Raw genomic sequence first — 11,691 nt, 5'->3', positions numbered from 1 at the left:
GAGCCCCGTGTCTTTATTTTTTAACCGCGCTGTGTGACAAGGGCAAGTTACATCTTTAAGCCTCAGTTTTCAGTTTTCTCACCTTTAGAATGGGCTGATAGAACCTACCCCACGAAGTTGATGCAAGCATTGAGGTCGTCCGAGCACGCCTCCTTGCTTTCTTGTCGGTGTGTGTGGGCTCTTGCGTGTAGTCTCTGTTTATGTGCACTTCGCTTTTTCCTGCGCATTGTAGGCCTCCTTCTGGGCCAAGCACCCTGTGCAGGCCTCAAGAAGCTCTGCATTCTACTCCACTGTTTTTTCTGCTTTCTTTAGAACAAATAATCATTGTGAGGCCGTGTCCTCAGCTGAATATCCTCCTTCCAGCTCCTCTAGAGCCTGTTTGCTGGCCACATTGAGAGCTGCGTATTTGCACTATTCCAAGCAGCCTAGGAAGCATTAGAGGCTAGAATCCTAGAGCCTGAGGCATGGAGCCAAGGAGCCGGCCTCCTTCGGGAAGGAGAGACCACCACGGTGCTGCCCAGAGGAGAGCCTGTCTTCTGCAGCACCTCACGTAGTTGCTGCTCCCGTAGCCTCAGAGGCTGGCGCTGCGGCCTCATTTCTTTTGTAATTTGCACAATAGACCAGAAGATGGGGCTCTTGACCTTGGAGTCAAGGGCCAGAGGCTCTGACTTTTTCCACCTTTGAAGAAGAGGAAAATAGAGCCACCAGAGCTCCCAGGGATTCTCTGCCTCCTTAGCCCTCTCCCTTCTTCTGTCCCACCCCCTGGCTCAGAGCTATCTTTTTGGGGAGTGGGGAATTCGGGTCACATCTTGCCCTTGAACAGCATCCTTGGCCTCTCCAGAATTACCAGGTTGCCGGAGTCATTCTATCTGACCCCCTGCCCCAGCTTCACCTCCTGTAACCCACCAGGCCCCAGCGGCAGATGCTGGCAGGATTGCATGGTGGCCAAGAACTCAAGAGTCAGACAGACTCATCCTTGACTCACCTCCTCAGAGGACCTCTCACCGATGATCACCCCATCTAAAGGAGCTCACCCCCCCATGCTAATTACCCTCTATCACATGACCTTGCTATTGACTTCTTAGCAGCCATCATAATCTGTTGTCTGTTTACTTACTTACTGTCTCCCCACTAGACTGTAAGGCCCAATAGGGCAAGACCCTGTTTGTTGTGTTTTTTGTTTGTTTTAGAGAGAGAGAGAGACAGACAGAGATAGTGAGAGGACAGCGGGGAGGAGACGGAAAAGCAGACTCCTCATGGAGCAGGGAGCTTGATGACCTGGGGCTTGATCCCAGGACACCAGGATCATGACGTGAGTTGAAGACAGATATTTAATTGACTGAGCCATTCAGGTGCCCCAAGACCCTGTTTTATTGTTCTTTCCCTGACATGTAACATGGGCCTGAACACAAAGGTCCTTAGGAAATGTATTTTGAATTAATAAATGACCAAAGCCCAGTTTCATAACTGCCTGACCTGAAGAAAGCTGCTAAACTTCCCTAAGCCCCAGTTTTCTTACCAGTGAAATGGAGATATAATAGAGATATTATAAATATCACATAACACAATGCATTTATATGACAAAGCCTGGGTCCTGGTACATGGAAGCATTCTCCAAAACTTTCAGCAGTCTTACTTTCTGTCCTGGAGAAAAGTAAAGTCTGAATTAATTGGGTGGCTCTTCATAATTTAGCCATAGTTGGTTTTTGTTTTTGTTCTTCAGAGAGAGCCATAGTGTGTGCTTGGAGGGTGCGGGGAGTGGGGGAGAGGGAAAAGGGCAAAGGGAATCCTAAGCAGGTTCTATGCCCAGCCCGGAGCCAACAGGGGGAGGGGGAGTTGGGAGGGTCTGTCTCAAAACCCTGAGATCATGACCTGAGCCAAAATCAAGAGTCCAATGCTTGACGTTAAGGGACTGAGCTACCCAGGCAACCCTGTTTGGTTTTTTAGACCACAATTTGTACTTCCTACTGTTTTTCTCTCTGACTTTTTGCTTTGGCTCAAATCATGACTTACTCTGAATGGGCCACATAGATTCCTTTTTTTTTTTTTTTTAAGATTTATTTTGGAAAGAGTGCGCACAAACACGAGTGAGGGGAGGGGCAGAGGGAAAGTTCTGTGTTGATAGCTCAGTTCCTGAGCATGGAGCCCAACACAGGGCTCAATCCCATATCATGAGATCATGACCTGAGCTGAAACCAAGAATTGGGCACTCAACAGACTGCTCCACCCAGGCACCCCCATTCCTATTATTAAGTCTTTGTCCAGTAGTCGAGATGCTTGCTCTCCTTACCTTGGCTCAATTATTTTCAGATTTAGCTCTAACCCATGTCCTCTGTGTCATGTTCCTGAAGTGTCCCAAGTCATAAAGATCATTTTCTCTTCTGTTTTTATAATCTTTGTTGTCTACATTACTCATATAGTTCTTATTCTATGTTTTATTATCTTGTCATCATATTCACATGTTTTCTGTTTCCCTGATGAGACTATAAGGCCTTTGGAGATACATATTGTATTTTATTTTATTTATTTATTTTAAATATTTTATTTATTCATGAGAGACACACACACAGAGAGAGAGAGAGAGAGAGAGAGCAGAGGGAGAAGCAGGCTCCATGCAGGAAGCCCAATGCAGGACTTGATCCCAGGACTCCAGGATCAGGCCCTGGGCTGAAGGCAGGTGCTAAACTGCTGAGCCACCCAGGGACCCCCATGTATTGTATTTTAAATGCCTGCATCTTCAGTGCCATTTAGGCCTGTACTTAGTAGGTGTTGAATATGTTTTTTTTTTTTAATTTTTTTTTTATTTATTTATGATAGTCACAGAGAGAGAGAGGCAGAGACACAGGCGGAGGGAGAAGCAGGCTCCATGCACCGGGAGCCTGATGTGGGATTCGATCCCGGGTCTCCAGGATCGCGCCCTGGGCCAAAGGCAGGCGCCAAACCGCTGCGCCACCCAGGGATCCCAATATGTTTTTGATTGAATTAAAAGCACATATATTTATTGAGTACTTTCTATATGCCCAGCATTCTTTGATGCTCTGTGGAGTACAGAAGGACATAAAAAGTTATCTTAAAAAAACTTACAATATTATATAGTAAGGTAAAGTCAGCATATAAGTGAAGTACTTAAATAACCATAGCATGGTAACTGTCATAAGAAAGGTATGGAGTCCTGTGAGGCTTCAGAGAAGGGAGAGACGATATCTCTAAGAGGTGTTGGAGTGGGATAAAGAAAGGTTTCTTGGAAGAGATAACCTTTGAGATTGACTTTGGAAGATGGTTGATTTTGATGGGCAGGGGCACCCGGGTGGCTCAGGGGTTGAGCATCTGCCTTTGGCTCAGGTTGTGATCCCTGGGTCCCGGGACAGTCTTGCAGCAGGCTCCCCTGGGCTCAGAAACAGGACCAGGGGCCTTAGGCCAGAAATACGGCTCTGCCCCAGGGACACTGAAGCACAACCTTGTTTCAAATGTCAGGGCCAATGCAAGTTGTGCTAGGCAGGGGTTGAAATGTACCATGTACCCGACTATGTTCTCCAAACGTAATTTCTTTCGAGGCCAACAATCCTTTGGACTGTTTTTTCCCCCTCTAATAATATGGGCTCACCTACAGGCTTTTGTGATACTGCATGTAAAGCAAAAGGCCCCTTGCCTCCTCTTGGGGACGGAAGAAGATTGGTTGGATTGTGGCCAGCCTCTCTTTGCTTTCAAGTCCAAATCAAATTGAATGCATTTCTCGTGATTTCCTAACCTTGCCTTAGATCAGTAGTTCTGTTGTTGGATAATAATTTGCCTTAGATCATTTCTCGGAAAAGTTGGAAGCGTTCTCGCAGAATGATTTCAGCCATCAACCTGGGCTCAACTCTTGTGACTCTTCTCTGCCAACCTAAGACCCAGGGAGAAGACCTGAGTGGTAGTGAGCTTGGGGGGGGTCTGACCCCGCCCGCCCGCTTCTCTTCAGCGCCCTTTTCATCTGGCCACTGGATCCGAGTTTAACGAGTAATTTCAGAAGGCCGGTCCCCTCCTCCTCAGGTGCTTCCCCCTGCAATCCCCGGGGCCTGACCTAAGTCATAACATCAGAGAGACACAAAAGCGACACTTTCCCAGTTTTCGAGGGTCAGGTGCGGCCGCAAATAGCACGAGATTTTCAATTTCTAGCGAGCGGTCGGGAGGACCTTTACGCCCAGAGGCCCCCGAAGGGAGGGCGGCGGTTTCCCGGGCAACCGGGCCCGGAGCGGTAGGCTCCCCGGGCTCCTCCTCCGCCGCCTCCCCGGCCGCCCCTCCCCCTCCCCCTCCCCCTCCCCTAGCCCGGGGACCGCCGCCCGCCCCTCCCCTCCCCTCCCTGCCCTCCCCCGCCCCCTCCCCCGCGTCCCCCGTAGCCCGGGTACCGCCGCCCGCCCCCGCTCCCCGCCCCTCCTCCCGCGGCCCCCTCCCGGGCAGCCCCCTCCAGGTAGCCCAGGTACCGCCCCCCTCCCTCCATCCCTACCCCCGTCCCCCTCCCGATAGCCCAGCCGCCCCCCTCCCCGGCGTCCCTCTCCCCCCTCCCCCTCCCGGTACCCCGGGTCCCGCCCCCCTTCCCCGGCGTCCCTCTCCCCCCTCCCCCTCCCGGTAGCCCGGGTCCCCCCTCCCTCCCCGCATCCCCCTCCCCCCGCATCCCCCTCCCGGTAGCCCGGGTCCCTCCTCCCTCCCCGCATCCCCCTCCCCCCGCATCCCCCTCCCGGTAGCCCGTCTCCCCCCTCCCCCCGCATCCCCCTCCCGGTAGCCCGGGTCCCCCCTCCCTCCCCGCATCCCCCTCCCCCCGCATCCCCCTCCCTCCCCGCATCCCCCTCCCCGCAGCCCGGTCCCGCCCCCCCGCCGTCTCCCCCGCCCCCTCCCGGGAGCCCCGGTCCGCCGGCGGCGTCCTCCCGTGCTCCGCGCGCTCATTGGCCGCCCAGGCCGCGCGCCCATTGGCTGCGGCGAGGCCCCCGGGCCGGCGGCAATGGAGGCGGCGGCGGTAGATGGGTGACGGCGGGCTCCGGGGGGGGGGCGCCGCTCGGCCGGGCTCGGAGGCGACGGGAGCGCGCGGGCTGCTGCCTCTGGGCCCGGAGCCCCGCAGCCCCGGCCGCCCCGGCCGCCCCGCCATGCCCGCGGGCAGCGGCGAGCCCGACGGCGTCCTCCGCTACCAGGTAGGGCCCGCCCCGCGCCCGCCCCCCGCGCTCCCCGCCCGGCCCGCGGCGCCCCGAGGCCCAGGCCCGGCCCGCGCGGGACAGCAGGGGGCGCCCCGGGCGGCGGGGGCGGGCGCGGGCCGCGACCGGGTGACCTTGGGCGGGAGCGGGAGCCGGAGCCGGAGCCGGAGCCGGAGCCTCGCTGCACCCCGAGGCGGGCGGGGACCTCCCCCCCCAGGGACGGGGACAGGTGGCCGCGGACCGTGCTCCCGGGGGGCAGGTCTCCTCTTTGTTGTTTTCCTTTCTGGAGACTTCTGCTTCCTCCAGTGGCTGCGAGCAAGAGCTGGAAAGAGCAGACGCTGGACCAGACCCCTCGGTGTGCTCGGGGCTTGCCACTGCCTCGGGTCCATCGGTTCCATGGGGCGACAGCTGACAACCTGGGGGGGGGCAGGGAGGTCAGGAACAGGTGTTCAATTAAGGGAGTAAGTGGTGACCCAGCCGTTGGGGTGGCAGGTGGCAGGTGGCAGGTGGCAGAAAAAGCCCTGGACTAGGGGTCAGAGACCGCAAGGCTCAAATCCTGCACCTGCCTCCACTGGCCTTGCGACCTTGAGGAAGTCGCTTGCCTCCTTGAGCCTCAGTTTCTCCATCTAGTAAAGTGGGGATGGGGATGGGGATGGGGATGGCGGCCTTGCCCACCTCACAGGGTTGCCCTGAAGGCTAAGCGAGGTGCTATTTGTGAGAGGCTTTACTGTGTGACAACAGCTCATTGAACTCTCACCCCCCCCCCTTTCCTGTGCAGTCAGGTGGTCCAGTTAACCGCTCTGGAAAGAGATCGAAGGGAGAAGGTCAAGCCAGAAGTGGGGGGCTGTGAGGAGGACTCTGGGACTTCCCAGGAAGGATGATGGGCCTTGGAAACAAGGGCCATGTTGATGTCAGCGATTGTTTGTGTAGGGAGGCAGGGGAAGCATTCCAAGTTCGTAGCAAAATGGGCATCAGACACCGACTCTCTCTTCTTGCTGGCAGTGGTTTGCCACTAGAAGATCCATGATTCCTCGTTTGTTTGCTCCATCAAAAAATGATGAAAACCATATCTAAGATTTTGGAAGATCTTTCCGTATCTGATCCTCCCAAGACCCGCTGAGTGTATTCAATGTATGTTGGGGATACAGCGGTGAGCAAAAATAGGCAATGTTCTTGCCCCCCCTGGAGCTCCCTGTCTTGGAGGGTGGGGAGAAATAACTATTTTTAATCAAATAATCACACAAATAAATGTATCATTTGGAACCGTGAAGAGTGTTTCGAAAGAAGGATAAGCAGTGCTCTGAGTGGTTCCAGCCTTGGTCTTAGATGAGAAGAGAGTTTGCCAAGGAAGAGAATTAAGGATCTAAGGGCTAAAATGTCAACTGAGGGAAGAGGGAGAGCAAAGGACATTGGAGACAAGGACAATAGCAGAAAGGAGCACATCTAGGTAGAGGGCCTGAAAGGCGGCCAGTGTGGCTGGAGCCACCGGGAGCTATGGGGGGGAGTGGTGTGAGATGCACTCTGGGGTCGCTATGGGCCATCCTGAGAAAGTTGGGATTTATTTGAAGAAAAAGGGGAGGACACCGAAGGGGTTTAGAGAGGGAGGAGAAGGAAGAGAGAGAGTGTGAGAGAGAGCACAAGTGCATGAGAGTTGGGGGGGGGGTAGTATGAGAGAGCAAGTGCCAATGAGACCATGATCAGGTTCTCCTAGTGAAAGATTTCTCCGGCTCCAGTGGGGAGACTAGAATAGGCTGGAACGAGTGAGGAGACAGTGTCCTTAACATGCAGAACGTGTACCGGTTGTATTGTCAAGATCGTAATAACCCATAAACTTCTGTTAGTGCTCCGTGAACGTGATGATGCCTGCGTGCTTCTGGGGTGGAATCAAAAATAATGATCTTCACATCTAGTTCGTGTAATTTTCATGGTGGTGGGGTGAGGAGAGGAAAAGGAATAGAGCAGAAGCTGTAGGACCTCTTGAAGGCTGAGTCAGGTGATGGGCAGGCGGGTACCTGAGATCTAGGGAGGAAAAGAAATGAGGGCAGGAGGAGGAAAGGAAATAGGGATGACTTGGGGGACACACAGTCAACCGATTGAAGTTTATCGATGAGGCCTTCTGTGTGCAGCTGGGTTGTGTGTGTGTGTGTGTGTGTGTGTGTGTGTGTTTGTTGCAGGGGATGGACCTTGCAAAGCCAGGAGATTGTGTAACTTGATGTAAACGAAGATTCTAGGCATCACGTCTAAATATATTAAGTCTAGGCTGTCTTCTCTGGTTTTGATTACTCTACTCGCGTCCTTTTGATTACTCTCCTCTGCTTTCTCTCTTGCTTCTATTTTTTTTTAAATAAGATTTTATTTATTTATCCATGAGAGGCAGAGACACAGGCAGAGGCAGAAGCAGGCTCCATGCCGGGAGCCCGATGCGATGCGGGACTCGATCCCGGGACCCCGGGGTCACGCCCTGGGCCGAAGGCAGGCGCTAACTGCTGAGCCCCCCAGGCGTCCCTGTCTCTGCTTCTACTGTCCACTTTCCACCTGGCAGCCAGAGAGCTTTTAAAAACACAGGTCACGCCCGTTCCTATCTTGAGACCCTTCCGAGGCTTCCCAGCGCCTGAGCGCGGCCCCCCGAGCTTCAGGCCTCTCGTCCTGCACCTCTGCTGTGGGTTCTTCCTGTGTCTTCAATATGGCAAGCTCCTGCGTGCTTCAGGACCTTTGTTCTTGTTCTCTCTGCCTAGGGCATGATTCTCTCCAGGCTCTTTGGTGACTCAGCTCGAGTGTTGCCTCCTCAGAGTGGCTTCCCCTCACGTCCACCCGCAGTCACTCTCTCATGTGATCCTGTTGTAGATGGTAATGGCTCTTCTGACTTACCTGAAGTGTTCTTGTTCCATCTCATTATTACCTTTCTGAGTAGAAGCTGCATGGGGGCAAGCGCCAGGCAGGAAGTCTTGTCACGCAACATAGGGGCTCGGTTGGGTGAGCGAATGAGTGACTTTCCCGTTTCCCAAGCCGACGTGCTTCTCCTTGAGGAGCTCGTGGTCTTGTCAGGATTAGCACAGAGCATCAGGTGCCCATTGCCTGGTCACACAACAGCTCTCCCTTGTGTGTGGCTGTGCCTTTGCTCAGGTGTTCCAGCTGGGAACTCTTTCCCCTCCTCTTCACCTAGAATATTCCATTTAGCTTTCGAGGTCCGGCTCTGTGTCACTGTCAGAATTCGTCACTCGGTCTTCTCTGCTCCCAATGCCCACAGTCTCCGGGGGATGTGCCTTTAATCCCTCTGCAAGACTGTAGTTTGTGTCTTTGAAACCTAGACCAGTGTGGCTTGGCGTGAGCCTTAATGAGTGTTTGGGAAGATATATGGCAAGGTGTACAAAGGGTGTTTTGGGTTGGGCGGAGACTGGACTGAGGAGGCCAGCTAGGAGGCTGTCGGGTAGGATGTCTCAATGAGGGCCTGTGCTACCCAATTTTGATGAGATCTCTGGAGGTGGTAAGTAAAAGCTAAGGAGTCAACGAGCTCTTAAAGGGGCCAGGTGGTCAGGGAGGAAGAAGATCAGAGAGCTTTAGGGAGAGCCTCTAGCTTGGACTGGAGCTGAGGACATCTTGTATCTTCAACGTTCTCCTGACCAGCACTTGCAGAACTGAGCAGAAAGAAGTGCTGGAGGAGAAGCCTGGCGTGGTGCAAACCATCAGCACTTGATACAGGCACGTTGAGGCGTGGTGTCAGTGGCGGAGAGGGGAGCAAGTGAGTTTGGGTGGTTACCTAGGCTTTATGTGAATCAAGCCTGCTCAGAATGGAACATTCTACAGAAACCTTTAGAAAACCAAGCCCTGGGAAGTGGGTGATAGTTGGGGATGACGGCTGATGAGAGGACAGTCACGTTCCATACCTTCTGTGGACCTGAGAAAACTCCTTCTGGCCAGGGCTTCCCGAGGAGACCTGAACGCTAGCACCTAATGCCTGGCGTGTGTCCGAGCCCAGTAAACATTTGCTGAATGGGATTGAATGAAAGTATCAACCATAGCAGTTTCTCCTCTCCTACGCTCCAGTGTACGATGCTTATTCCTCCACTGTCTCCCAACACACACTAGGTGTTCTTTTCCCGCGTGTGTGTGTGTGGGGGGGTGGGTGGGTGGGTGGGGGGAACTGTGAGCATTCTCTGTGCTTGGCTTTACCAGCTCTACTGGGGAGCTTCAGTAGGAGAGATGTGGGCTGTCCTGCTAAGCGGAGAATCGAGGTAGTCTGGGGGACCATTCGGGGTGCCAATCTACTTCCTTCAGAATCTGCAGATAATTGCTTTAGCTCAGGTTTGCCTTGGCAGGGTAGACAGGGCTCTCGGTCAAGATTACCACGTACTGATCAGGACGCAGAAAGCAACCATGTTTACCTTAGATCCGCTGCCAGGTAACAGCAACAAATCTTGGATAATGCAGAGGTTGGCTGTTTCACATAAGGTACTAATAAGCTTACTCTGGTCTTGGTAGTTAGGGAACCACATGTGTGATTTCGTTTCTCTTACCAGCATAGCACATTACCACAGATTTTGTGACTTAAAATGACACATGTTGATTATCTCCTAGTTCTGTGCGTCTCAAGTCCAACGCAGCTCTCACTGGGCTATATCCAAGTGTGGGCAGGGCTCTAGTTCTTTCTGGAGGCTGTTTGCGTGACTTCTTCAGCTCTGAGGACTTCCTGTATTCCTTGGCTCCTAGGAATGAGAGGGTCTTCCGCCCCCCTTCCACCTTTTAGGGACCCTTGTGATTTCGTTGAGCCTACCAGATAATCCAGGATAATCTCCTCACTTGACGTTCAGCTGATTAGCAACCTTACTTCCATTTGCCACCCTAATCAGGAGGCCATTTATTCTCCGTACCACCGCGTACTAACTAACTAGTAATCAGAACACCGAACAGGAGTGACTCCAGGTGAGGTTCAAGAAAAGAATCACCGAGAAACCAGAGCTACTTTGAAATCTGAGGCCCCCTTCAAGGCTGCTAAAGAGTCAGAATAGGAAGCTCACAGGTATTCAGGAGCCCACGGCCACTGAGAGGAGGTCCAGAACAGCTGCACGAGTCCTTGGGGAACCTTTTTTTTTCCTGCCAAAGCAGTCTGAATTCAGCGAGGAAGTCAAATTGAGGGCATTAGGCAGATGGGCATGAGTGGGCCGGAGTCACTGACAAGGGTGTACAGGGAGCCCAGAACTCAGAGACCTTGCTGGCTGAAGAGGAGGATGGAAGTGAATGAGCTGGAGAACTCTTGGAAGTCTGCTCAGTAAAAGGCAAAGTGCAAGTTTCAAGTACCAGGTTCTGGCACACTAAGGATTTAAGATGGTGATACCGTGGATCTCGCGCTGTGGACATTAATGCATGATTAGGTGACCTGGGCTCTCTGAAATAACTGGGTTTTTTGCTTTTGGCAATATTAGCATATATTAAGAAGAATATAGAGAGGCTTGAGTTTGAGTTCCTCCTACTTAGCTCTTGTGTGATCTTCCTTAGGCTTAATTTAAGATTGCTGTAAGGATTAAGTGGGGTAACAGACGTATAGGAAGTGCTCAGTAAATATTTGTTCCTGATACTGTATCAACTCAGTTTGCTGATCAGAAGCCCTGGAAGTCACTTCTATATTTGTTGTTTTAAAAATGGTTAGATGTAGCTCAATAAATGCTTGACTCTTTCTTGTCTGGGGTGAGGATGGGAGGGTAGAGGGCTATAAGGGTGTTACGGTACAATCTCTGAGAACATCGATCCTTAGGAAAAAAAGATGAAAGGGGTCTTTGGAGGTGAAAAGCCTGAGACTAACTGTAGGATAGAAGGGGGAGTTGAGTTTGGCAGGTCCACCACCCGCAGGGCCAGAGTGGCGCTGCAGGGGGCATGAGTCAGGGAGAGGGCTCAAGGTGGGCTCCACCCTCTGCTGCCTTCCCCCTCCCCTGCAGCCTCTGAGGCTGCTTCCAGGAGCTGGAGCCATTATGTGAGACTCAGCCCTGCCCCTGCCTTTTAATTTGTCCATTAACTGTAAGAAAGAATCTGGTCTGCTACTCAGGTATAATTCATTCATTTCTCAAGGCTTATAATAAGATGTGCCCTGCAATGTCAGTGTTCTAATGTGTATTTAACCTCCTTAGTTCTTTTTATCTTATCTCGTCCTTGAGGTGGGCACCCAAATCAATTCACATTTACATGGTGGGTCGTTGTCAGTGAGCTAGCGGGAAGTACGGAAAAGAGGAGACTTAGAAACACCACCTTGTCTCTAGTTCTTTCTTCTTTCCCTCCCTCCCTTCTTTCCTTTTTTTCCTAAACTTATATAATGAGGTTCTCATGATTCCAGGGTTTTCTGAGTCGCAAGCTTCTCTGAGAATCTGATGAAAGTTATGGACCTGCTCAAGAAAAATGCACACACACGCATAATCCTGAAGACTATACATGGGAACCCTAGAAATCTGTGGATGAGAAATTCTCTCTACCAGAAATAATGATGGTATCAGAGGCAGTAACAGCCAACTGGTGAGGAATCTGCAACAAGCACAGACCCATG

The 11,691-nt window shown here is 52.5% G+C and overlaps 1 protein-coding gene across 3 annotated transcripts in view; it reads left to right on the top strand.

Moving 5' to 3' along the window:
- The first annotated feature begins 4,946 nt into the window (after nucleotides 1-4,946).
- The window catches only part of SLC4A8 (solute carrier family 4 member 8), a 75,241-nt gene continuing 68,496 nt past the window's right edge, over nucleotides 4,947-11,691 (top strand). For 2 of the 3 annotated variants that reach the window (XM_072765260.1, XM_072765261.1), the window contains exon 1: nucleotides 4,948-5,162. In XM_072765260.1, coding sequence (XP_072621361.1) covers nucleotides 4,995-5,162 — 168 coding nt within the window. In that variant the 5' untranslated portion in view covers nucleotides 4,948-4,994. Of the gene's footprint in view, nucleotides 5,163-11,691 lie in introns of all 3 variants that reach the window. The other variant, XM_072765259.1, reaches the window with a different exon arrangement.

Source organism: Vulpes vulpes, chromosome 8 (genome assembly GCF_048418805.1).
Source record: "Vulpes vulpes isolate BD-2025 chromosome 8, VulVul3, whole genome shotgun sequence".
NCBI lineage: Eukaryota > Metazoa > Chordata > Mammalia > Carnivora > Canidae > Vulpes > Vulpes vulpes.
This window is presented reverse-complemented; position numbering and strand designations above follow the sequence as displayed.